The sequence below is a fragment of the Platalea leucorodia genome (assembly GCF_965183815.1).
Source record: "Platalea leucorodia genome assembly, chromosome: 19".
NCBI classification, from domain to species: Eukaryota; Metazoa; Chordata; class Aves; order Pelecaniformes; family Threskiornithidae; genus Platalea; species Platalea leucorodia.
The window spans coordinates 4,375,910-4,401,583 of NC_138841.1; the positions used below are offsets into that span (position 1 = coordinate 4,375,910).

The following is a 25,674-nucleotide window of genomic DNA, read 5'->3' on the forward strand; positions in this document are numbered from 1 at the left end:
GCAGCGGGTGACTGGGCTGCAGGCAGCAGGCAGGGACCCGGCCAGGCAGCTGCCTGGCCCGAGAGCTGGCACGGCCGCGCAGGCACACTTCGCTTTGTTTCCTTGGAATACATTTTTAGAGGAAAAATGGTGTATTGATGTCAAGTCCTGGGCCCTGCCACCACAGCTGGGGCTGCTGGAGCAGGGACAGGCTTGTTGCAGCCCTGCCCCAGGACGGTGACAGAGGAGGCATGGCTCCAGCGATGACCACAGCGCCTGTCGGGACTGGGTACGGCTGGGGAGCTCCCGCCCGGCTCTTCCCACATAAGCTGCTCCCAGGGTCTTGCCCCGATGAGCCCTGATCCTGCGCCAGCGGCTGAAGCAAGAGGGGCTGGGGGCCAAGCAAGGCCCCTACCCTGCAGCACGTAGCCCAGAGGCAGCCACACGGACCAGCGCGGGGGCACGACGGACAGCCAGAAGGATGCCACACAAGCAGAGTTACAATTACAGAAATACCAGTTTGCATTTATTCTCCCAATTACGCAGTTCAGTTTACCGGTGCTAAGTCCACAACCAATGCAGACCTGAAGAAGGCGTTACTGGCAGAGCTGGGCAGAGGCGCTGCCCCAGCGCGGGTCCCGGGAGCGGAGTGCTTCTGGCACCGGCCGAGCACGGCTCTGCACACAGACGGGGCCGAAAGCTGCTCTGGGCAAGTCTGTATAAAACGCTGGTGTGCGGCACCTCCCGCTTCTGCGGCACCTGCCCGGAGCTGGAGAGGGAGAGCGAACACCACGGCAATCCCGACAGGAGAGGTGAAACCAAGGAGATCAGTACAAAACGGGGCGACACCGAGAGCTACGCAAATGCCCAGCCCATAGAGAGCAGTGAGGACTGAAGGCATTGGCCCCTCACGGCCCCGGGGTCGCGCAGGGACACCCCACAGGCTTGGGTGGCAGCTCTCATGCAGAGGGTTCGGGGCAGGTACCGGCACCATGAGGTCCCACTTCAGCCGTCTGCCAGCGCTCCCTCCCCGCGCGGCGCAGGGCAGCCGGGTGCTGGCGCAGGCAGCTGCCTCCTGGCCCACCGGGCTGCTCACAGCAGCGGGCAGCCTCTGCGCTTCTTGTTCTTCCGCACCTGCAGGCCTGCGCGGGTGGCCATCTCGAAGACCTCCCGCACGCCCTCCTTCGTCTTGGCCGAGCACTCGAGGTAGCCGAAGGCATTGATCCTGTTGGCCATGTCCCTCCCCTCCTCTGGCTTCACCGGCTCCTAGAAAGCATTAAAAAGGGGGTTCAGGAGCATCGCCAGAAAACAGCAGCAAAAGCACAGTGGGCATCCAGCCCTTAGCGCCAGGATCCGGCACAGCAAAGGGGAGCCCCGGCGAGGCAGCACGGGGAGAGGCGGGTCGCTGGCCGAGGCAGCGGGACCCGGGGCTGCCCCTACCTGCTTCATCTTCGCCAGCTCCCGCCGCGTGTGCTCGTCGTTCCGCAGGTCCTTCTTGTTCCCCACCAGGATGATGGGCACGTTGGGGCAGAAATGCTTCACCTCCGGCGTCCACTTCTCGGGAATGTTCTCTGCAACAAGCACATGTGGACCCCCCTGAGCCGAGGGGCTGCCCCCCCCCAGCCTCCTCTCCGCCACGGGAACCGGCACCGGGCTTTTCCCACGGGAAGGGGGGAGCTTGCCCCATGGCATCCTCCTCGCCCACCACCTCCGCCAAGCCCGCAAGTTCCCAGCATTTTCCTGGAGCGCATGCAAAGCCAGCGGATGGAGGGGAGGGACTGGCATCCCCCAGAGGGGTGGCACGGGGGCTTCCCAGACCCCAGGGGGTTTAGCAGCAGCACCCAGTCCTGCAGGAGCCCCAGGTGCCCCCTCGCTCCCTGGTCCCTACCGAGGCTGTCCGGGCTGTCGATAGAAAAGCACATGAGGATAACGTCCGTGTCCGGGTACGAGAGGGGCCGCAGCCTGTCATAGTCCTCCTGTCCCGCCGTGTCCCACAGGGCCAGCTCCACCTGGGAGGGGAGAGGGACGTGGCTCAGCAGCTCGCAGACGGCTCAGCAGGCCAGGAGCGAGCAGGTTTATCTTCCTCAGTTATAGCTACGGTCTTCCTCAAACTGGGACAGGTTCAGGGTGACCCAGAAACACGGGAGCTGTGGGGCAGCCCGAGTGCTGCGGGTGCATCCGAGCCGCACGGACCAACCCATGCGGCAGTGCCGGGCGGTGGCACGGCCAGCGCGGGAACGTGGGAGCGAGGGGACGGGAACAGCTCCAGCATCCCGCGACGGTCCCTACCTGCTTCCCGTCTACCTCTATGTCGGCGATGTAGTTCTCGAACACAGTCGGTACGTAGACCTCGGGGAACTGGTCCTTGCTGAACACGATCAGCAGACACGTCTTTCCGCAGGCACCGTCTCCCACAATCACCAGCTTCTTTCTGATGGCCGCCATCGCTGCAGGGACAAGAGCGGGTGAGTGGGACAGAGCAGCCGTGGGCAGCCCACGCTCCCAGCCCCTCCTGGCTCCCTGTGCCCCAAAGTCTCTGGCACAACTGCCCGGGAGGGTACCAGACACGGGCACCTGGGCACGCCCCAGCACGAGCAGCCGGTGACTGCCGGGACACAGGCTCTCCCGGCCTCCCGCCGGGCGCACCTCCAGCTCCCGCACACAGCCCGCACGGGCACCGGCTCACAGGCACTGCAAGAACCAGCCCAACTGGAACCACTTACATCCATCACCGCAGCCAGAACCGTCACACCGATGGCCCGGCAAGCGCCGGTGGCTGCACGCAGGGACCTCGTGCGAGACGATGAACCGCTCTGCCTTACCCACCCCACCGGCAGCAAGGCTCCCGCCCCGCCATCCAATCCCTCCCGCGCTGGGCTTTCTCGCTGTGCCACCACCCCAGGCAAAGGGGATTTTTGACAACCTCAGAGTCGCGCGCGCACACGCTGTTTTTATTTTAGATTATAAATTCTTCAGGGCAGAACCTGTACTCCGGGTTTCACCCGGGCATGCTTGCTGGCTCCCAAATAATCCGCTCAGCAGCTGGAATGCACCAAGCTGAGCTCTCGGAGGTCCGGGCGAGCGCGACCTGCGTGCCTGGCACCCGGCGCCGGGCTGGCCCCATCCCAGCCCGTTTGACAAAGGAGTCTTTGCCACAGACCCGCCAAGAGCCAACGCTGGCACCAGCAGCAGGAGAAGCTGCCAGCCATCACTCAGCAAACAGAGCTAAAATCCCGCAGTAAAGCGGGCTGCTTTCTGCCCCAAGAAAAAAGGATGCTGTCCTGCAAGTAAAACTATGCCTTCACATCCTTGAGTTTCAAAAGGAGATTACAGCTGAGCCTGGGAATCGCCCGGGACGAATGCCACAAAACACCTGCTGTGGCATCTGAAGGAGGCACGAGAAAATCAGCCATGGTGGGTTCACATCCCTTTCCGACCTCGAGCCCAAAATCTCTTGCCCATCCCCAACTTCCCAGATGCTTCAGTCCAAAGAGCCCGACCCGCTCCACACGCAGCCGCAGCACATCACCAGCTCTCTGTCCCCGCAGAAATCCCGGGCAAGACACACTGACAGCGCAGGGTTTAAGGTGCGCACTGCTCTGCGGGCTGGGGGAAATTACAGGCGACCAGAAAACTGCTCACGAAGGCAGGGACGCTCCACGTCCTCCAGCCAGCCCTGCCCCTCTCCGAACCCCCTCTGCCCGGGGCAGCAGGACTGGAAGGGGCAGGTTGCGCTTGGAGCCTTGGGGAGGCTCAGCAGGAATAACCCTGCGGGAAGGGGAGGATGCGCACACCTATGCTAATGCACCGAGCTGCAAGCGCTGGGAGCGGATCACGCTGGGAAGGCCCAGCCATCGCAAGCTTTGCATTTAGCCAGGGCACCGACACCGAGCCCTAACGAAGGCCTGGCGCCTGTCCCCTCCTGGGGTGATCGCACCCGCGCCCTGCGCCGACAGAAACGGGAGGAAGAGAGAAAAACCCGAGTAAGGCTGCATCGTAATTAGCTGCAAGTGAAGGATTAAGAAATTAGACTCAGTGGCTGACTTGCATTTCAAAAGCAGCCTGAAGAGAGCTCCTCTCCTCTGCATACTTAGCAGGTCACCGCTAAGCTCCTGCCTGGAGAAAACCTCCCCAGGGCCGTCGCACAAACCCCTGGGAAGTCTCGGGGACCACCCCAGCTCTCACAAACTAAACTGCCCAACTGACCGCGTGGTTGGGGCAGAAGAGAGAAAGGTTTCACCCAGACCGGGGCCAGATCCTGCCATAGCCCCAGATCTTTGCAGGTTACAAGCGCTTTGGCTTACAAGCCGAAGCAGAAACGGTTCGTGGCTGCTGAGTGCTGTGAAGCCATTAATAAAAATAGTAACCTGGCACTTGTAAGGTGAGAAGAGTGAGGACGAAGGGCCCCATCCAGCAGGATCCAGCACTCCTCAATCACGAGCCTCGGCGTTAAGCACACATCCCAGTGGAGCACCGTGTCTATACAGAGGGCGAGCACATTTGTGCAACACTGAAGTTGAGGAAAAAAACCTAAAGTGCTCAAAGGGTCCCACTACCGGGGGCTGAGCACGGCGGGGAAACCCCCGCAAGGCTCCCGTCCCTTTCCTCGTGCCCTCCTGCTCCCGCCTGGCCCAGCTGGGCCAGGGGCACCCGCAGCCCCACGCAGGGAAGCTCACCCCGAGGAGGCACAATGTTTGTATTACGGAGCCAGATAAAAGGGCTGGAGGAGCCTGCTGCCCAATCAAGGAGGGAAAGCTCTCGAAGACAGCGTGGGACGCAAGAAATGCATCACCCCTGTTGCAAACCATCTTTCTCGTCTGATCAAAGGCTCATCCTCTCTCCAGCCATCATCTCCACAGCACGGAAAAAGGCGAGCTCACAGATAAAAAAGTCTATTTACTTAGACAGAAAGTTCCTTTGCCCACAGCAAGATGTGACTTGCTGCTTTGCGACTCCGCATCTCAAAGACAAACAGAGGAAGAAAGGCGGTGCGGGACGCACTGCTATCTAATCCACAGAACACAGAAGGAGACACATCTGCAGCGCAAGGAACAGCGGGTGCCTGGGGAGACAAACACCCGCTCCCAGACAGACATCGAGACCTGCCCGTGCCCAGCCTGCCAGACATCACGCCTAAAACAAACCCACGGTGCTGCAGCCAGCCCCGCACGGCTGCCGGCTCCCCTCCGCCGCTCCCCTGCCCGCACGCCGTCCCGGCAAGGAGGGCGGCAGCTGCCCGGACTCCTGCTGCAGAGGCAGCCAGGCTGGGACGAGGCAGGAGGAACCAGAGATGCTCCAAACCAAGAAGAGTCGCCGTACTCAGAGCTCCTTCCCACAGCCTCCGGTGTCCACCCTGACCTGGGACGGCTCCGGGCCCCCGGCAGCTCCCGAGTCCGGCGTGATGCCAAGTGGTGACTCAGCAGGCAGAGGCACTGTCCCCACCCAAAATCTCAGCACAATTTTTTCCATTACTCAGAGAGTGGCCCAGAAATAGCCCATTACTAATCCGGAGCCGGCGTGCAAAGGCGAGGGGGGTGAGGAGGCTGCGAGCACCACGCTCCGCAGCAGCCGGCTGGGCTGCCCCCGACCGTGCCCTCGCCCCGTGAGCCAACCAACACGACACCAATGCCAGATGCTGGTGGCACTCTGCTTGGGCAGAGATGAGCTCCGCTGCCAGGGATGCTCTGTCACTCAGCAGGACGCGGCCAGTCCCTGGGACAGGGCTGCCCGATGCCAAGGACCTTGCGCTGTTCCCAGATTGTGGGCGGGTAAAAGAGAGTAGAAAACGTGGAGACAATTTGAGGAGGATAGCTTTACTACAACTGCCGGCAGGCCAAATGATTAAAAGGACACGGTCACCCACACCAGACATGGAAATTCAGATTTTAAACTCTGCCGAGCATTAACCACCCTGAGTTACAGCAAAGGGTGCCCAGCCATGTCGGCAATCCAACCCAGCCCATACAGCAACCGCGGTTTTTGGGCGTGAGCAGCACTTTGGGTGCCTCACCAGAGATGCCTCCTGCTCATTCACAGAGATAACGAAAGGGAGCAGCAACCTTGTGCCGGCACCTCCCGCGGAGCGGCACCGCCAAACCCCGCAGGGCTCCCGCGCCCGGCCCTGCGCCCGCTGCTGCGGCAGGCTGGGGTGACACTGGGATGGCCGCGGGTTTAATCCATGCCACCGCTGCCGGCAGTGCCGCGCTGCCAGCACCAGCCTAACCCTGAGCAGGCAGCTCCTTCGGCATGCCAAGAAATTGCAAAATGGAACCAAATTGCTCTGCTCTGCTTTCCAAGCAGCTATTCTAAAGCCATCACCATAAAACCAGCCAGGGCTCCAGGACAGCCCTTCCATTATTGGCCTCTCCCAGCTTCGTGCCTCAAAATGTGAAGTTCCTGCTGGGCAGGAAACAGGGAATTCCTCTGGCAGCAGGATGCGTCCGTCATCCAGCGTCTGCTACGGGATCTCAGGAAACGGCAGAGAAAGATGTTAACGCTTTCAAGAAGGAATTGCACTAGGGACAGAAATCTTTCAACAAACCTCCTTGGCGAAACTCGAGCTCCCCGAGCCGACAGAGGGGTTTTGTTCTAAAGCAGAAGTTCCCAAGCGCTGCTGCTGCCGGCCGCACCCCGGCCGGACCTGTCACACCACCTATCAGCAAAACCAGCAGATTTTCTGTTCTGCCCACAGCCCTGGCCGGAGGCACAACCCTGAAGCCTGGGCAGGGCAGGGCTGGCAGGGATGGAGCCGTGCTGGGAGCAGCCCTTTCATGGGGACACCCCCAGCACTGCCAGCGCGGCAGGGCCAGCTCTCCACCGCCCCTGGGGACAACAGATATCCCACTCTGAACAAAACCTCCTCACCCTGATCGAGCAGAGGAGAGCAGAACAAGGAGGAGGGTCAAGCCTCCAGGCAGCGCTCGCACAGCCCCCAGCATTGCCCCGGTGATGATCTTGGCCAAAGATGGGAGAACAAACCTGGGGCTCGTGTTCCTGCCTTGCAGAGCTGCCACCAAGCATCTCCTCGCAGGCTGCCTGTCGGATGAGCAGAAAATCTTCCTCTGCCCTGGCAGCTCTCTGGTCGCTCCCCTCGGGCTGGAGGCTCAGGGAACAGCCAGCCCGGTGCACGGAGACCCGTCACCCCACAGCCCAGGCACCCGCCCGGACCCCCCGACACAACCACAAAAGGAAAACCACCTCTTCGAACAGATCGAGATCTTCCTGGCATTGCTGCGTCTTCAGCTCTGCTAAACTTTTCAATGGTTTAACAAACCAAAGCATCCAAGTGCTCGGTTGGACTGTTTTGATTTAATTCGTTTGGGAAGGAGCTGGGCTAATGCAACACAGACCGGGCTCAAGGCTAGAACCGCCACGAGGCACGTAACTGCGTTTCAAAAACCCCAAAACACACGCCTTCAGCTCAAACTGCGCAACCTGTAATGCAGACAAGACCTAAGGGAGCTCGCAGCATCCAGAGAGCACGAAACACTAGCAGGGAACACAGAAAATGTTTTCTAACCAGTGCAGCCAAGGACAAGCTGTCTCCACTTCTAAACATGGCCGTGTGTGTGCACAGGGCTGCTGCCACCGCCCGAGCGCGCCAAGCGAGGGCACCTCAGGACAGGACCCCGGAGAGGCGCCACCGGGCAAACTAGAGCCGCTTTGGTCAGCCCCAGGCCACCACTGGCCCTGCCAGAGCCCGAGGGGCCGGGGACACGGGGGGTGCCTCCCTCCGGAGCCCCCCGGGAGCAGCTCTCCTCCTGCCCCACCAACAGCTCCCAGCTCCCATCAGCACAAGCAGGGAGCCCCCCAAAAGTGGGTGCCAAGGCAGCAGCTGCCCCCAAATTAGCGGGAAGGGGACTGAAGGTGTTTGGGGACAGAATGGCAGAGGTACGCGGGTCATTTGCATGCATTGCCAGCAGAAAGCCCCGCAGTGGTGCTTCACAACAGAAACGGTTTTAGCTGGTAGGACTTGCTGGCACAGCTGGTGCAATGAAAAAGAAAGTAAACTTCCAAATTAAAATCTGACAGGTATGCCCATCGAGGGGAATTTAATTTGCCAAGACATCTAAATCACGGCCAAGGTAGCACAGGACAAGGTACCTGGCACGTGCCTCGGGTATCAGAGGGACTCTTACACAGAAGCACAAAAAAGTTCCAAAAAGGGCTTGAAGCGAAGAGCAACGCCAAAGGAAACGCAGCGGCCAGGGCGGAACCCGGGCTCCGAGCTCCCGGGCGGATCTCAGCTTCAAGAGGATCAAAGCGGTGCTGGTTTTGGCACAGCCGCATCTGCAATTTCGGGCTCACGTAGCCCCTGGGCAGGCCAAGCTGTGCGTTTCTGTGTAGCACAGAGGAGACCAGCCTCCAGCCCTCGCTCGCGCCAGCCACCATCGCCCACACCCACCAGCTCCCGCTGCTCGGAGCCTCCCCGTCCCGCCTGCCACCGCTGCCAAAACTCCCCGGCACCCAGCACCGAGGAAAGCGTCGTTATTTAGCCCCGGGAAAGCTGCCTGAAGCTCTTTCTTAAGACCTAGACCTGCCATATCCAAATGACGAGCGACCATCAAAACAGGAGCTCAAACTCAGTGCTTAAGTTTTAGATCTTATACATTTTTTTCTAAAGTTGTGAGCTATTCTTTAGGCAAGATCAGGCAGCCCGGGCTTACAGCACGCTCCAGCGCAGCAGCAAAGGGCAACTGCCCAGACCCAGACCCGGAGCAGAGCGGCCAGGCTGGCTTGTTTTCATTGCTAAATCCCACAAAAACATCCACAAGCAAAACAGAGAAAGGGACTTGGAACAGAAGAATTTTAAAGCCTAAACAAAGCTTGAACCACAAGTGCTTGTGCTTTGTGGGAAAACGCTGCCTACCCTTACCTCCTTTTCCAAAGGACATCATGCCATGTTCTTATTTTACCTCCCGTGGAAGTGCCAGCCTTCCCAGACTCACGGCGGTACGAGTGTCTTGCTGAAAGCTTCAAATACCATGCCACAACCTCAGCAGATGCCTGTGCTCGTGCAATGCCTGACTGCCGCTGCCCCAGGGCCAATCAATATTTGCTAATACATTCCTTACTTTTCATGTCAATACGCCTCTCCAGTGTAAACAGCAAGTTAGGAGGTGAGCCTGGTTATATGCTCCCGATAACCTGTTGGAAGATAGTGACTTGGCTTATTTTCTACTTAAAAAAACGTTTCCCTAGAGAAGCTGTAGCTGTCAGGAACATGGATTCAATTTAAGGTCTGTAAAATCCCACACAGCCTTTAGCTATACTACTTGTAGCTGAGAAGGAGGAGCTGAACATAAATTGAAACTGTTTGGACACCAGAAAGCACTTGGAAAAATGAAAATAAAAGGCAACTGGTCTCAGTGAAATACAGACGGCCAAAGGTGCTACCTCCCCATCTCCCGTTTCACAACCTGAACGCTTTGCCGGGGATGCGGCAGTGCTGCTGCCCGGCCCCGGTGGCCCAGCGGGTCCCCGCTGCCAGCCACCCCTGCTGCGCCCCGCGAAGCAACCCGGGGAGCGCGCTGCCGCTTTCACCGGGGTGTCGAGAGGCTGAGGCTGGATTTAGGGGGTTTGGCGGCCACTGGGAAAACTTGGCTGCCAGATTGTTAGTGCTGGAAAGGGCCGCGCAGTCATGGTTTTGGAATGCTCCCTTGCTCCTACGACATTACACAATTGTTTTCTCCTCCCCTGCAAGCCCCCCTAATATAAATGTTTAAAAATGAGCTCAGCAGTAAGCAAAGGGAACTTTTTTCCTTTTTCTGAAGAAAACACAGAGCAGCTGCTCTGCGAGCAAGGCCGCACGCAGGGACGCTGCTGGAGCGGGGGGATGTGAGGAGGGATGGTGGGACAGGACAGCAGCCCCCAGGCTCTTGCCCCAGCCCGGCCTGGGTCAGTCACTGGTTGGGGGGCAGCGGGGAGCCCCATCTGGGCGGGACCCGCAGGTTGGGACCCACAGCCCAGGGCCGCCCTTGAGGGACAACCCATGGCGGCCAAACTGCCACTGACCCATCCCTGCCCCACACCCAGGGACGCCCACCCCGTCCCGGGCACACCCATCCCATCCCGTCCTGCTGCACCCCACCCAGCCTGGCTGGGGCATCCAACCCCCCTGCCCGGCTCCCCCGGCAGTGCCCCAGACCCCACACCCCACCAGTAACCCCAGACCCCAGCTCCCCCAGACCCCACTAGTAACCCCACACCGTAGTTCCCCCAGACCCCACCAGTAACCTCACACCCCACCAGTAACCCCAGACCCCAGTTCCCCCAGACCCACCAGTAACCCCACACCTTACCAGTACCAGCAACCCCCCATCCCACCAGTAACCCCACACCCCAGTTGCACCAACACCAGCACTGACCACCGGCCACAGTCCCCCGCCCCCCCCCCAGCCCAGCACTGACCCCACGGCCCGCAGTCCCCCGCCGCTCAGCTCCCCCAGCCCCCCGCACCCCCAGCCCAACCCGCACCTCTCTCGCCGCTGCCCCGCTCCCGGCTCCGGCCCCGGCCCCGCAGCGCAGCTCGGGCGGCACCGCCCCGTCCGGGGGCCGCCCGCGGAGGGCGGGGCGGCAGCGCTCCGAGCCGCGCTCCGCTAAGCCGAGCCGAACTGAGCCGAGCCGAACTGAGCCGAGCCGCAGGGCGGTGCCGGGGCCGTGTCCCTTCCCCACAGCGCAGCCCCCAGCCCGGCTGCGCGGACACCCGGGCCCCGTCCCCGCGTTGGCCGCACGCCGCGGGGCAGGGGGGTGCCCGCAGCCCCAGCCCCTGGGCTCCCGCGGGGTTTTTTCCCGTTTTAGGTCGCTGACGCCAGGCCGGGAGAGGGGCGATCCCGGCGCTGCCGGGAAGGGCCGAGCTGCTGCTCCCAAACTCCCCTTCCAGGTAGGACCAATAGCACAGACCACCCCGCGCTTTGCCCCCTAACCAGGAGCCCGCCACCATCGCAGCACCTCTCGAGGAGACGCCTTTCCCCCCGTGAGCCATTATTTATGGCAGCGCCAAGAGCCACCGGCAGCGAGAGGCGAGCTCTGCCAGGGAAGGCAGATCCCAGCAGGGGCCAGCAGCCGAACCCCATCGCACCCCTCCTGCATCCCCCATGTGCTGCCCAGTTGGCTGCTCGCTCCTTGGGGAAGGCCCTGTTTCCCACCATAACAGCCACAGCGGGGACGCGAGGGACATGCCCTGTCCCCAGGATCCCCGGTCCCCTCCGCAGGGGCACTGGCAGAGGGGCCGTGATGCATCAGGCCCCGCACCGAGACGACCCCAGAGCTGCAGGCGGGGGCTCAGGCTCCCCTCGCCCGCAGCGGGCCGCCAGCAAGGGAGGACCGGGCTGCTCCCCCCTGCGCCGCCCCAGCTGCAGGGCTGAGTTGCAGCCGCTCAGCCAGGGAAAGGCGGCCCCAGGGTCCTGGCCCAGACCCAGGCTCATAAACTGCTGCTATTTTAAGGACTCGGAGACAATTTTTCTCAATTTATCAAGCCCCAGGCCAGGAGCTGGTTCCAAAGGAAATGTTTCCTTAGTAAAAAAGGGAACCACAGAGGAAGCTTTAAATGCAGCCTCTGCCTCCTTGCCTTACCCAGCAGCTCCCAGGCAGTGACCTGGAAAAGCAGAACCGGTTCTCAGCCACCGGCATGAAGAGCACTGCGCTGGGGCAACAGGGCTGCGCAAACAAGTTGTGGGATGTGGGGACAACGTGTGTGAGCATCAGGAGCACCGGGGGGAACGGTGGCAGTCAGGGGACGTGTGACAGCTGGCAGCCCACCCTAGAGGCAGGGGGGAGCTGCTGCTGGCTTGCCTGAGCTCCCAGAGAGATGTCCTGCCTCTCCGGCACAGCCACAGCCCTGGAAGCTACAGCCTGCAGAGCTGTGCCGCCATCCACAGCCCACCCCACTCCCTGAAGGAGGGACCCGACCCCACGAGCAGGGAAACCATCAGCCTTTCCTCCCCTCCACTCCCCGTCTGCGTCCTGATGCTGCCTGCAGCGGGGAGCAGGCAGGGAGGGCAGCCCAGGCTGCTGCCTGCTGGTTTTCCATCCTCACCCAAGCCCATCCTCATCCAGCACTTACCAGCCGGGTCCTGTTTTGGGTTATGACCCACCCCACAGCCCTGTCCCTGCCAGGCTGGCCACTGCCCGCCCCAGAGCGCCGTGCCCCTGCGCCAGCCCCGGGCAAACCCAGCCAGCAGCCCCCGCGCAGAGACGGGCCGCACAGCAGCGGTTCCCACTCCCCGTGGGCACCGGAGGGATGCTCCACAAGGTCTGGCCAGCGCCAAGGGCAGAGGGACAGCAGCTCACATGGCTCACTCTGGGCCTGTTTGCTCCCATTAATTACATAAATTAGTCAGAGCTAATTGGCTTTTGGGTAAGTCTTCTTTGCAGGAGCTCTGCCAAGAAAGACTTTGAAATGGGATTGCAAGTGGCAAAACCTTTATTTAAACACAGAGTGCTACGCCAGGACAGGGTCCCGGCCCCAGTACCACTCCCTGCTCCCTTCAGCACGGAAGATGTCAACAGGTTAAAATCTTGCTGGATAACTTTCACTTCCCATTAAGTGCATCCAGTTTATTTACATCTCACTGATTACACGAGACAAACAACATTCACCAGAGGCGACACCTGACAAGAGCTGGCTGCACCCAGCAACAGCAGGACACAAACCCCCGCTGCCACAGAGCCTTTCCAAAACACGGGACCGCAGCCCAGCTTTCCCCATCACCACGCTGCCAGGACAGGATCATCCCTCACGTTTTGGGAGGATGCAATGCTCTGCAGAGGTCCAGGAAACGCATCCTCCAGGTCAGAGGTACGCGCGGTGCAAAATAAGATACTGTGCAGAGATCAACTGCTGCTACAGCTCTGCTTAGCACCAACTCTGAGATTATTAAGAAAAAGGAGGGAGTTGTCTTCCCCCGCCTCCAGTCACAACCAAGCTGCTTTCCTTGGGGGTTTCCAGCCCTCAGCTAAGCAGATCCATGCAGCACGCTTAAGCTGTTAAGCTTGGCTGAATAGGGCTGCTCTGTGCGCAACTGCTGCTCAGCAGTGGCCAACTTAAAACCACTCAAAAATACAGACGTATATTCATACAGACTCCCTACAACAAGAAAGGATTTAGACATTTTCCAGCTCAGCTCCCCAGTTAATAACAAATAATTGGCTCCAGAAACACAGCAGTGATCCAAGGCATGAAGAGGGGTGGGGGCAGAACCCATGGCACAGCCAGTGCAAGTGCAATAGCCCATTCCTTCCCAGGGGCTCTCGGCGCGCCGCAGTGACCCAGTGCCGCCCCATCCTCCCAAACCGGAGACTAAGACAAGGTACGTGGCTGGGACGAAGGCGTGAGGGGCCGGAGAGGGCAAGCACAAAGCTGGGATGTCAGTCGTGGGGCTTGCCCACCACCACACCACCCACAACCAGACTTCTACCGGGCTGAGCATCGCCCAGCTGCCGGCAGGGCTTCACCCCAGGCCACAGCCCGCCCCGGCCCCAGCGCCCAGCCCCAACAGCAGCTTCGGTGTCACCAGTGCAAGTGTCACAGGGTGGGGGGAGAGGAGATGATTGCAGCAGCAAGCACACGCTTCTCCAGGTACAAGTGCCCCACCAGCCCGACGGCCGTCGCACGCTGCTGGAACCAGCGCACCCAGGCCCAGGTGCAAAGGACGCACCGAGAAGCCAGGGAGGATTTAGGCTTTTCACAGCAATCAAGGAAGTGGCAGCATGAAAAAACATCCCTTGACCCCAGTCCCTGCTCTCTGTCCGAGGCCCTTCCATCTCCACCCAGGGCTGGGATGCAGCAGGTGGAGGGGGATGCTCTGGGCAGGGGCACAGACAGAAGCTCCGGGTTTCTTACTCTTCTTGCGGTCGGCTCAGGAAACAAGTGCTCAGGGGAGAGGTGGCCCAAGGCAGCACCCGTGTCCTGCTCCTCTCCATCCAGGCAAGGTGAGCCCCTCCGCCCTGGGGTCTTTAGGCATCATGTGTAGTTGCCTGGGCCGCCCAGAGGGATCACAAAGACAGAAATGTCATCGCCAGAGCCCAGCCTGTCGTTGGCCAGCCGCCAGCCCCGCTCCTTCAGCACCCCTCTGGACCGCACCACCAGCTCCTGGGCCACCATGGTGTACCTGGGGGCAAAGCACAGCAGCTCAGCAGCAACCCCAGAGCCCACAGACTCCCTGATGCAACACACTGCAGCCCCTGGCAAGGAAGAACCTGGAGGAGCAGGAGAGTCCTTTGGAGAGGAGAGATCAGAGCTCAGACATGCACATCCACGGGAGCATTGCCTGCTGCGGAACGACAGCACCAGTCCCAAGGCCAGAGGGACGGGTGGCCACAACGCTGCTCCAAGGAGCAAGGAAGATGTTAGAGCAGGACACGCTCGTCCCGCTGCCCACTCAGCTCACCTGCATGGGTCATTGGGCTCATAACTCGTCAGCACCTCCATCACCACGCCAGCCACCTCCTTGTCGTTGGTGACATCCCAGAGCCCGTCGGTGCCCAAGACCAGAACGTCATCAGGGCAGTGCTCGTACTGCGTGAGGTCGTAAACCCTGACCTGGCAAGCAATGGGGCAAGATGCAAGGGTGAGGGGCAGAGAGGCAGAGGAGGCTCCCAGAGAGCCCAGGCGAGCACTGGCACTGCCCTGAGCCGCTGTGCTGGGCACACCGGGGATCTGGTCACCCTGACCATCTTCGGCCGTTGCAGAAACCCCTGGGCACGGAGTGGCCGGCAGCCAGGCTCACCTCTGGGAAGCAGGACAGGAAAGGCTTGATGTGGATGTTGGAGCTGAACACCTTGAGGTCATGGTCTCCCAGGCCCCGCGTGACCCCAATCGTAGCCATCACCCGAGCCTGGGGAATGACAAAACCAAAAGAAAACTTTAAGCCACTTCATCTCCACTTCCATTCCCAGCTGAGAATTGGTGGCATTGCAGCAGCAACAGCATGAGCAAAAACAGGCTGGAAACCCCCGATTCAGCGAGGGCTGGCGGGAAGCGAGCCCGCACAGTTCCTGCCACAGCACTTCACCTTTTTGCCTTCCCCATAAATAAGCGGGAACTTCAGGTCATCCTCTTCTATCTTTTTGTAAGCCCTGGTTAAAATAAGCCAGAGACAACGTGTCAGCAGGTGAAGGCTTCCAGCACCTCCCCTCCCCGCTTGGGACACAGCATCCCCCAGGATGAGGCCCCTTTGAGACCCGGGTACCCAGCGTGCCACAGCCCCCGTCCCGCAGAAGGGATGCTGGAGCCGGGCGGCCACGTGCAGCGGGACCCCAGCACCGCCTCTTGGCACGGAGCCTCCCATGGGTTGGGGGGTTACCAGCCGTTCATGTTTTGGTCTCTGTACAGCATCTTCTTCCCCAGCTCCTTGGGCTGGATCCTGCGGGGGAACTCGAGGTGGGTGAACTCCTTCCCCAGCAGCTCGGGCCTCAGGAACGCCTGCGGGATGAAGCGGTGGCTCAGCTGCGGGGCCGGGAGAGCAGGAACCATACAGCATCGCCTGTCCCGCCGGCCAGCACCGCCTGCAGCACCTCGCCGGGCACCACCACCGCGACCCACCAGCCTGCCGGGACCCCGGCTGTGGTGTTTTGTGGTGGGGATAACATCAAGCTGCTCTGCTGCAACTCAAACTGCTGGTGGTAAAGCAGCTTCAAATCACCCATCTGTGCTACACCCAGAGGGGAGACAAGAGCTGGGGACAGCCATGCTAACACCCAGCAAGCACGTGAAGCTTTTGCATGGAGAGTTTTGGGAAATAAGGATCTCCAAAAGGGATCAAAACCCAACAAATTCCAGGAGAAGCTGGAATTTGCCCAGGAGGAGTCAGAGCCACAAACTTCCCAGGACCCCAGGCTCAGCACAGGGCACAGCACTCGCCCGAGGAAAAGAGCCGATGGGTCTTTTCAGAAACTGTGTCCCGACAGCGGCCGTGATGAGGGATGAGAAGCAGCACAGGGCCCCTGCCCGGGGCAGCATGACAGCCCCAGGGCCTCCTGGAGCACAGCATGCAGGGGACCAGGAATAGGGACAGCACTGGAAAAATGCAGATGGAGGAAGAAAGAGCTGAAAGAAAGGAGGAGAGCCCTTGGGAACATGGGAGTTTGGTGCAGAGGCATGGAGAGCCCCGTCCCGCTCTGGGGGGGGGGGGCCTGACCACGGTCTGGACACGGTGCAGGGGAGCAAGTGTGTGCCTGGCCCCCTGCCTGCGCCCTGCCCATCGCAGCCGGCTGGAGAGGATCCCACTCACAGCGGTTTCCTCCTCTCGGTCATTCAAAAATAGATTCAGGCAAAAATGCCTCAGTGTTTTTCCAAGCACATTGCAAGCCGGGAAATCACATCCAGCAAGACCTCCTCCAACACAAACGCCTCCTCCTCTCTGCTGCTGTCAGAGAGGTCTTTATAACCTTAAAAAGCCTCCCTGTGTGGCACATGGGGGTTTGTCCAGGCCAGGCAGGAGAGGGAGCTTTCAGGAAGAAAGCTACAAACCCGCTGGCACACGTCAGCTCCCTGCCTCCCCAGGGAGCAGCCGGGGAAGAAACTAGGACTCGGCGCAAGGGCTGCAGCTCCTTCGACCGTGCCAGGGAGCACGACGCGTGGAGGGAGCAGAGCCGCGCTCCTCCCGGTCACTGCGCAAGCCAGCCCAGTGCTCCTGCAGCAGCGGCAGGCGGGCGCCCACCCCGGGCAGGCGATGCTCCCCTTTCCCCAGGCAGGAGCAGGACAAGATGGACCGGATTGGCTCCATGCAACCGTGCCAAACCGGCCCCGTGCCGAGAGCCTGGGATCCCCAGGTGCTGGCCGGGCCAGGCTCGCAGGCACGGCCCCTCACGCTGACCCCGCAGCAAACCAGGGCTCCACCAGCCACGAGATGCCCCCACACCAGTGAGCCAGGGCAGCTCCCCGCATCCCAGCGCCTCTCCCCAACCCAGCGAGCTGACTGGGATGGACAAGTGCCATCAGCAGGTCCCAGCTGTGGGGCTGCCCTCATCCCCGAGGACCCTGCCAAGAAGGCAGCCTGGCAGGCAGCGGGGGGGGGCTGGGAAGGGGCTGGGAGGTGGTTCAGCAGGAATGAGGTTAGAAGAAAGGTCTTTCTTACTAAAAACTGCAGCCTCTGCCTCTCTGTCTCTGGAGTAAACTCCCTGGACATTGGAATGATTTCCCCATTACGGATGATAATGGCCCTGCAATGAAACATGGAAGGATGAGATTAGAGAGGAGGAGAGGAGACGTGGCAGGGGAGCTAAGCCTGGCTCTCGGGGCTGGTTCCCTGCACGGCTGCCCAGGCGGTGCAGCCCCTTCCCCTCTGCTGCCTGCCCTCTTCCCAGCCCCGAGCCGGGGGCTGCTTGCTGGCTCCGCTGCAGCTAAGCCCCCCTGGCCCCACCGCCCCCGGGGCGGGCAGGGCAGGCCTCCCTCCTCCGCAGGACAGGGGCAGGGAGGAAGAGAAAATGGAAGAGAAGCATGGGGCAGAGGGGAATGAAGCAGAGCAAACCAAAGGATAGGATATGCTTAGAAAAGGAGCAGCACAAAGGTGGCGAACTCTCCTTTAGAGGGGAGCCACGCACGAGACGGGCAGAAATCGCCAGCAGCAGGACATGGGTGCAAGTGCCCGGCCCACACCAGCACTGCGGGTCGCTGCTGGGACCGGTCCGATTGTTTGATGTGTTAAAAAAAAGTAAAAGTCTGATTATGAGATGTTTCTGGATGTCATGGGGGGAACTGAGGATCTCCAACGCTGGTGGCCCAGCTGTCCCACCTGCTGTCCTGCCTAGGGCCGCGGGTCTCCTCCAGGGATGCAGGACCTGGCTGGGCCAAACTCTGGCAGCATCTGATGCCAGAGGAGGGAACACAGACCCTTGCTCAGAGGCATGGTTACAGCCTCGGGACCCTGCGCACGCTGCCATCCTGCACAGCTGGTGCCTGGCCGCTGCTGCCATGGAGGGGCCCCGCACCCAAAAGTGGAGGCATGAAGAGTCTCCTCCTCCTCTGTCTCAGAGCTGGAAGCACGTCCTCCAGCCTCAGACAATTTACCAGAGCCTGTATTTGCTGGCCTGACACTGCTGAGGACAAGCTAACCCTGCAGCAAATACAGGGCAACTCAAACCAGCTTCACCCTCAGCATACGGTAGACTTGCCTTCCTGCCATTGCTTGGGGGGTGCGAACACACCCAGGCGCAATTACAGTAACGCACCCAAGGAAATGCAGGTATCGGTCAAAATCCTTGGGCTCCAAGCTCCTGTGGGACTTGTCTGCACACAGATTTGCATGTCCTCCTTCTGAAAAAGTTTACTGGTATGAAGTGTGCCCTAAAATGACGTCTTGCACATTTCTGAAAGCTTTGCTGAGGGCAATTTTCACTCCCCAACTCACAGCCCAGGGCAGCGCTGGCACCAAGGGCTGCGGTGTGATCCAGAGCCATCTGGGAAGCAGACGGGACACTGCCGGGAAGGCAGGGAGCAAGTCCCAGACTCTGGGAGGTGATTCTGCAGCCCGCTCTGTGCACCGGGCAAACACAGAGATCACGGCAGGGCACGCTGTCCCCGGGGCGTGCGGGCAGGCAGGGGGTGGCTCTGCCTGGTCCTGCTGCCTCTGCCCTCTCCAAAACAGCCCAGCTTCAGGGATGGAGCTGGGTGCTCCTCGCCAGCCATGCCTCCAGCACGGCCCTGCTCTACCGGGGTGCTCCCCGATTACCGGGCGAAAGGTGGGGGCTGCCCGGTGGGGCTGTACCTGCTGTCACCGGCATTGGCCACGTAGAACTTGCCCATGAGGTAGACGGCAGCCAGGGCGCAGCAGCCCCCGGACAGGCGCTGGGACGCTCGCTCCCGCTCGATCTGGTCGTCCTGTGGAGACAGAGAGCGGCTCCAGGCAGGTCAGGCAGGCGGCCCCGTGCCAGCAAGCAAAGCTGCAAGCAGCCCAAAATAGCGCCTGGCTGCTCCAGCAGCACCTCGGCTGCTGGCCAAGCTGAGACCCCGCTCCAGGTGAGGAGCAGCAGCCAGCCGGGGCCCAGGCACCTTCCCCCACGCAGCCCAGGGGCAGCTGCAGGGCTGGGGGGGCAGAGGGGTCCTGCGGGGCAGCTGACACGGCTTCACTGGGGCGGTGGAGAGGGCAGGAAAGAGCAAGACAGGAGGGGAGCAGCTGGGACTGCTGGAATGAAGTGCAACGAAGCCCTCTGCACCCACATGGGGCCAGAGCCCAAAGCCTCTGTGTCCTGAACCCCCCAAATATGGGAGAGCATCGCAGCACCCTCTCCAAGACCATCCTGCTAGGAGCCCTCGCTGCAGCCCCCTCCTTGCTGCAGAGCTGCCTTTTGCCAGAGGGGACAAGCCAATGCTGACACAGACAGAGATGCTCCCGGGGGATACCTGGGCATCCCTGCAGGCGGGGGCAAACTCACCATGTGCTTAAAGGCGTTCTCGATGGCACCGATCACCAGGCTCTCATGAGAGACGGCTTTCTCCAGGTGAAACCGCGGCACAGCATCGTTGGGGACCTCCCCGTTGTCCTCTGCGAGGGGCACCCGGCCCGGCTCCACAGGGCTGGCCCTCGCGTCGTGCGGGAGGCAGATGGGAGGCGGAGAGGGGTCCTGCAGGATGTCCACGAGGTCCCGGAGCTGCTCACAGATGTGCAGGTGAAGCCTCTTGGATGCCATGACAGCAGCACCGCTGCCTGCATGCCCATCAAACAAGGCCCAGTAGTGGAAATAAAAACCCTTCCTGCCCTGCAGGGAGAGACAGGAAGGTTTAGCGAGCCTGTGAGGAAGCAGATGGGACAGGGAATTTGGAGCAGCTGGGGTCACCAGCTGAGGACAGCGACACGGGGCTTTGCCTCCGGCTCGCAGGTCCCAGGCCAGCGCGGGCAGGAGCGATGCGGGCAGTTGATCAAGGGTGTCTGGACACAGCCGGTCCCTGGCTCGAGCCCAGCCCTGCGTCAGAAACCTCGTGCTGCCAGCAGCGCGTCTCCGGCAGCCGGCTCCTCCGAAGGGGAGGCATGACAGGGCCAGCATGGCAGCCACCTCTACAGCCCACTGGGGCACGCGGGCCAGCGGCCTCCCCAGGCCAGTGAGCCCTGGCGCGGGCCGGTGAGGATGATGGCAGGAGCTGGCAGGGAGCAGGGGCAGCTGGTCTGGGACCCGAGGGAATCCCCGGTGCGCACGCACCGCCACGTGCCCCATCTCGCGCCCTGCCGCTGGGCACCCTCCCTGTCGTGTCCCTGCCTGCGCACGCCGCCCCGGCTCTCACCCCGTCCAGCTCCCCGCCATCTTCCCTGGACGGCAGCCGGCCCCTCGGGCTGGGCCTCCTCTCCACAAACACCACCTCGCAGCACGCCTGGTCCTCGTTGTGCTGGCTCTTCCCCGCATTTATCACCCTGCCAGGAGGAAACAAGGTATAAAGGCTCTTTCTTTCACACCATGCTCCACCCCGCAGCACCTCATCCCCCCCCCCCCCCCGACCCCCAGGTCCCCGGGGATGCTCTCCGCAGTGCTCCTGCCTTGTCTGGGGCAGCAGCAGCCAGGCAAGGAGACGTCCCAGACCAGTTGCAGGCGCTGATCTGGGGCCAGCGGCAGTACTCCCTCCCACCAGCACAGCTGGGTCCAGGGGAGAGCAGCCATCCAGGCATCCACCGAAGGAGGCGACCAGAAAAAGCTGGGTTTTTTGCTGCAGGTCCCTAGCACTGCCCCAAGCACAGCAACTGCCTGAAAACCTGCACCAGCCTCAACATCCCCCCCCCCCAGCCCCGCCAGCCAGGACTCATGGACACTCAGCAAAGAGATTACAGCCTCATCCATGTCCCATCACACCCAGCACCTCTCAGAGGGAGCAGATGCCGCAGGGAAGGAGGAGAGAAGGTGATGAAGATGAAACCAGCAGAACTTTTGCAAAAAGATTCAGACTAACTTTTCACAACCTATGCTGGCAAAGCAGATTGCAGGTCTAGATTGCAAAACCTGCCTACAGGAGGAAGCAGTAAATATGTACAACAGGATGAGCTCTTTGGGCACAGACTTCTCAAGTGGTTTGCAGAAAGACGTTTCGGGAGATAGAAGAGAAGTCTTGCTGCTGAGCAGAGGGTGGTTTTTGCTCTGCGTACTCCTACCTCAGTATCTCCTGGAGCAAATTAACATCTCAAAAATCTCCCTAGGACATAGGAAGATCACCTTGAGCAAGGGATGGGGGGGCAGACTGACAGCACTGAGCAGCAAGGGTGGCCTGCAAAGCCTGACCTTCCCCACCTGCCTTCAGTTAAGGGTGAAACTGGCAGCGAGTAAAAGGAGAAGAGAATCAGGCCCTTGAAGGGGAAGTCGAAATCAGGTCCCACTCCCAAGACAGCTTCAATTCCCTCCTCCCCCCGAGTCCTGCAGAGCCGCAGCAGTTCCTTCACCCCCCGGTGTCAGTTCCCCATCAGTGACAGCGGGTGCCGAGCAGATAAACGCAGAAAACAAAAAAGACAGGAGAGCTTGAAAGCCTCGGGGACGGGTAAGAGCATAAACCCACGCTGACGGCTTTCCCATCAGCAGGCATTTAAAGAGCAAGCTTCCCATCTGCTACTTCGGAAGAAACCGGCTGGCTGCGACCCACTTTAGTCCCGAAGGATCCTGCTCCGGGGCCGAGCGCTGCCAGTCCCACCCTCCCCGGGCTGCAAAGCCCCCGACCGGAGCGCGTCCAGCTGCGGGGAACCCCGGCCCCGGGGGCGCCCCAGACCCCGCTCCCGGCCCCGGGGGCGCCCCCGGCCCCGCTGCCGGCCCCAGACCCCGCTCCCGGCCCCGCTGCCGGCCCCAGACCCCGCTCCCGGCCCCGGGGCCCGCTCCCGGCCCCGGGGGCACCCCAGACCCCGCTGCCGGCCCCAGACCCCGCTCCCGGCCCCGGGGGCACCCCAGACCCCGCTGCCGGCCCCAGACCCCGCTCCCGGCCCCGGGGGCACCCCAGACCCCGCTGCCGGCCCCGGCCCCGCTCACTCGGCGTAGCCCGTGCTCCAGGGCAGGCGGCGGCGGCCGTCGCGGGGGCTCTGCACCGCCCGGCCGGCGTGGTCGTCGGCTCGGCGGAGCTCCTCGGGTGTCAGCTGGAGGAAGGCCGGCCGGCAGAAGGAGGTGGCCGCCGCCGCCCCCTCGTCCCCGCCGCGGGGCTCCGCGGGGGGCTGCCCCCCCGCCCCCAGCCCCGCCACCAGCTGCGCCACGGCGGCGCGCACCCGCAGCAGCATGCCGAGCCCGGCTCAGCTGAGCCGAGCCCAGCCGAGCCCAGCCCAGCCCGGCCGTGCCCGCCGCCCCGCCCCGCGGCCCGCCCCGGCGGGGAGGGAGCCGCCGCTCAGCGCATCGCCCCGCGGGTGCTCGGTCGGCGAGGCGGGACGGCTCCCGGTGTCTCCCGGCCCAGGGAGAGCCCCCCCCTCCGCGGGGAGTCACCCGAAACGCGGCGGGAGCTGCCAGCCCGGCCCCGGGGGCTGAGCCGGAGCCGCGCAGCGCGGCGGCCCGAGAGAAGCCGCCCTGGGAAAGTCTTTTACCGGCTGCGGGAGGCAGAGGGGCAGCGGCGAGATGGGGCTGTGGGAGAGACAGGCTCGCCCTGCCCACGCGTGGCTCTTCCCCGTCCTGTGCTTTGCCGGCAGATGGGTGTCCTGGCTGGGTCTTCCCAGGGCTCCAGCAGAGCCACCTACTCCGATGCGACATCCCCTTCCAGTGTCAGGCGCTTTGTCACTCTCCCTGCGCTCATCGGTGAAACCCAACCCACCCGCGGCCATGCCGGGCTATTAATAAAGAGCCAGGCAGCGGAGGAGCAAGGAGTTAAGGAGAGAGGACTGAGAGCCGGATCTCTCCCTTCCACCCCGGCTGCTGTACCCCAGCACTGCTCAGGATGCGGATTTAGCTGACCCAGAACAACACATTCCCACGGGCTGGGAGAGGAAGATCTGGCGGTTTAAACAGCATCGCTCGCACAGCCCGACCTCAGCACCTCCCTGCCTCCGAGTTCCTATGACAACAAAAAAACTGCTGAATAAACACAGTATTCGCCTACTGTAAAGCAAAATTGAGGCTATTTCCTCAGCCTTGTGTGCCTCAGTGCTCTCAGCTCCCCAGAGGAACCATTCACTCCTTTCCAGGCACGGCTTCTGGGCTGCAAGGTCAGAGCAGAAGCAGGGCTCTCGCTGCCAGCTCTGTAAAGCCTCCACACTTTAGCTGCCACCTTCCTCAGGCAGAGCTCTTTTAACTGCACCGGACTATTCAGATCACTTTATAGAAGTTATTCTGTACCCCCTATATTCTCACCTTCTAATCCCTACCTTTAAGCTATTCAACAGCCTGACTTTTTAAGATCCTTACACTCCCACATCCCCTTTCCCACTCTGCTTTCTGCTCACACACCCCTATTTGAAGCTGCTGCTTCATGTCCTGCCTTGCTTTGCACCCACTGCTCACCTGGGTGCCCCAGCTGTTGCTCGGCTCCAATTAAAGTGTTCCCTGATAAATATGGCCCTGCTCCCCCATTATAGGTGCTACAAGACTGAGAGAGGGCTGGAAGAAGCTCTGACCTGTAGCTCTTTGCATTAGAAACCTAAATAAAATGTAGGCAGGTTTGTTAGCAGATTTATGTATGTTTCTTTATTGCATCTTGTATTAGCGGGTCAGATTTTATCATAGCATCTTATCATTGATTGTAGTAATCCCTGAGCTCCCCTATGAGTTGCTGTGCTGCCAGCACCGAGCTGCCCAGGTAAGATCATCCCCCTGCTTGGAGCTTTTGTTCCTCTGCCTCCTCACAGGACCTGTGCCCCCTTCCCCAGCAGGAGCTCTGTGTTCTTGTACCTCGGGGTGGGCCACAGCCGCCCCCAGCCCCTCGCTGCTCCTCCAGCACCGCCGCGCTCCGCCACCCCTTGGTCCTGGGGCCAGGCTCTGCCCGGGGGTGCGCAGCGGCCGCTCCCCCCGCGGCAGGAGGGCGGCCTGGGGGGCCGGGAGGTGGCCAGGAGGCGGCCAGGGGACAGCGGGGGGGGCTGCAGGGAGCCGAGGAGGCGCTGGATGGCGACACAGGCTGTGCTACGGCCCCGGGAGCCCGGCCCGCCCCGAGGGCGCGTCCCGCCGCCGCCTGCGCCCGGGCCCCCGGGTGAGGACGCGGGCGGGGAGCGGGCTGCGGGGGGCCGACCGACAGTGGCCTCTCCTGGGAGGGGCAGCGGGGGGGGGAAGCCCAGCTGCCTCGGAAATAGTCACGCACCAATTACTTTGCAATTCCCTGGTTCTTTCAGCTTGGTGCAGCTGAGCTGCTCTGGGTTTATCACAGTCAGGGGCCAGGGAGCCCCGTGGTTTGGCTGGGTTTGCAGCCCTGGTTTGCGTACAGGTTACGCAGCTTCATGTATTTCTGGCGCTGGCTCCCTATCTTTTTCCCCGCAGCCCTCCAGTGCCTTCTGGCTGTGTGTGCATGCTCTGGCAGCTGGGACCCCCGAAGGGCCAGGGCAACTGGGAGCCTTGGGGCTGCCCCAGCATGGCCAGGAGCTGTGGTGGGCAGGGGAGCAGTGGGCTGGGGCCCACTGGGAGCACCCATGCCAGCCTGGAGGCCAGCACCCCTCCAGTCCCTCTCCAGCAGCCCGGGGTCCTTCACTCCAGATGCCTTCCTCCTTATGGCATCTCTGTCCTGCTGCTGGTCACGCAGGGGGGTCTCAAACATTATGACTGCAATATCCTTTGTGTTATTAAGGTTGAAAATCACCGGATTCCCTGGGGAATGTTTCTCTCCTCTGTAGGGCTGCCAATCTGCCCCATACTGCTGAGTCACCAGGATGCTTTCCTCAGAAAGAACGAAACGGCAGTTTCCAAAATGACTTCTGGGTAAGGCTGATCCTGTTTCATATTTGTTGTTTCCGTTACGCTAAGCACTGTACAGAAAGAATGGTCTGACATAAAAACACTCTGCAAGAAGGCTCCCTGAAACAATGCAATGCTAATAACTGTTTTCCAAGAACGAGGGCTGCATTTCCTCCTATTCATCCTGCCTGCCAGTTCGGTGTGAAGTCTGCGGGCCTGGTGTTCCCCTCCGCGAGGCTGCCCGGCGTGAGACCTGTGCGCGGGCCTGGGGACGCGGTTATGGACTGAGTCAGACTGTCAGCCTGGGGAGGCGAATGCCAGTAAATGGCCACTGCAGATGACGGGCTCTGCCCTCTGCCCTCCCCACCCTTCCTGGCTGGTACGCCCGTACCGTCCCTGCCCCTCCATCTCACCCAAGGCGTGCGTCCCTCCCTGCCTGAGCGCAGGACCAGGCACTCGCCCTCCGTGGGAATGGCTTCAGGTGAGCCTTCGATGCTTTACTGGCAGACCTGCTGCCCTGTGTGATTCCTACCAAAGCCACCAGCTTTCTGCTTCCAAACTCAACTCTGGAGATGCTTCTCCACCCCCAGGCTGCACGGAGCTCTTTTTAGCAAAATGAAATGGCAGTAACTGCCCTCCAGTGGGGCGGACTTTCTCCTGCAGCCTCCAGAGCTGTTGGGATTGCTCAGGCTGATCCAAACCCAAGGTTTCTCTGTAGCTCAGCATCATTTGAGGGTTTCTGCTGGACCTGGACACTGGTGTTTCCTTCACTTCTTCAGCTGGGTGCCTCTGGGCCCACAGCTCCAGGGAGAGGATAAACTCTCAGGTCCTCCCCTCCCTCCCCAATCCCCGAGGGTTTGCCTGTGCAGAATAGAGGGGATGTAAGGTTATGACATCTTTTCTGTTTCTGAACAAAGCTATGTGAAAATGGTAATG

General features: G+C 61.4%; 2 protein-coding genes across 3 annotated transcripts; both read right to left on the reverse strand.

The window, feature by feature from the left end:
• Positions 1 to 540: 540 nt before the first annotated feature.
• Positions 541 to 10,494, reverse strand: RHOC (ras homolog family member C). 2 transcript variants are annotated; one of them, XM_082330442.1, is made up of 6 exons: positions 10,456 to 10,494; positions 9,054 to 9,126; positions 2,269 to 2,426; positions 1,868 to 1,988; positions 1,420 to 1,550; positions 541 to 1,245 (listed from the first exon to the last, which is right to left on the reverse strand). In XM_082330442.1, exons 2-6 carry the CDS (start codon positions 9,058 to 9,060, stop codon positions 1,072 to 1,074), a joined length of 591 nt encoding a protein of 196 aa, XP_082186568.1. In that variant the 5' UTR covers positions 9,061 to 9,126; positions 10,456 to 10,494; the 3' UTR covers positions 541 to 1,071. The 2 variants fall into 2 exon arrangements, with proteins under 2 accessions (XP_082186568.1, XP_082186569.1); XM_082330443.1 differs by lacking the exon at positions 9,054 to 9,126 and having other exon boundaries at positions 10,456 to 10,475.
• Positions 10,495 to 12,512: 2,018 nt separating this feature from the next.
• PPM1J (protein phosphatase, Mg2+/Mn2+ dependent 1J) lies at positions 12,513 to 22,154 on the reverse strand (the record flags this gene model as incomplete). The annotated part of the gene is made up of 10 exons (XM_082330123.1): positions 12,513 to 14,090; positions 14,370 to 14,521; positions 14,709 to 14,816; positions 14,994 to 15,057; positions 15,285 to 15,403; positions 17,058 to 17,142; positions 18,687 to 18,799; positions 19,354 to 19,677; positions 20,198 to 20,324; positions 21,913 to 22,154. 10 exons carry the CDS (start codon positions 22,152 to 22,154, stop codon positions 13,943 to 13,945), a joined length of 1,482 nt encoding a protein of 493 aa, XP_082186249.1. The 3' UTR covers positions 12,513 to 13,942.
• Between the last annotated feature and the right edge of the window lie 3,520 nt (positions 22,155 to 25,674).

What these genes read in the sequence shown, in the direction of transcription:
- RHOC (XM_082330442.1), bottom strand. An exon ending in TAGAGGTAGACGGGAAGCAG is followed by an intron (nt 1,989 to 2,268) that starts GTAGGGACCGTC and finishes CTCCCCTCCCAG; the next exon opens with GTGGAGCTGGCCCTGTGGGA. An exon ending in CGACAGCCCGGACAGCCTCG is followed by an intron (nt 1,551 to 1,867) that starts GTAGGGACCAGG and finishes TGCTTGTTGCAG; the next exon opens with AGAACATTCCCGAGAAGTGG.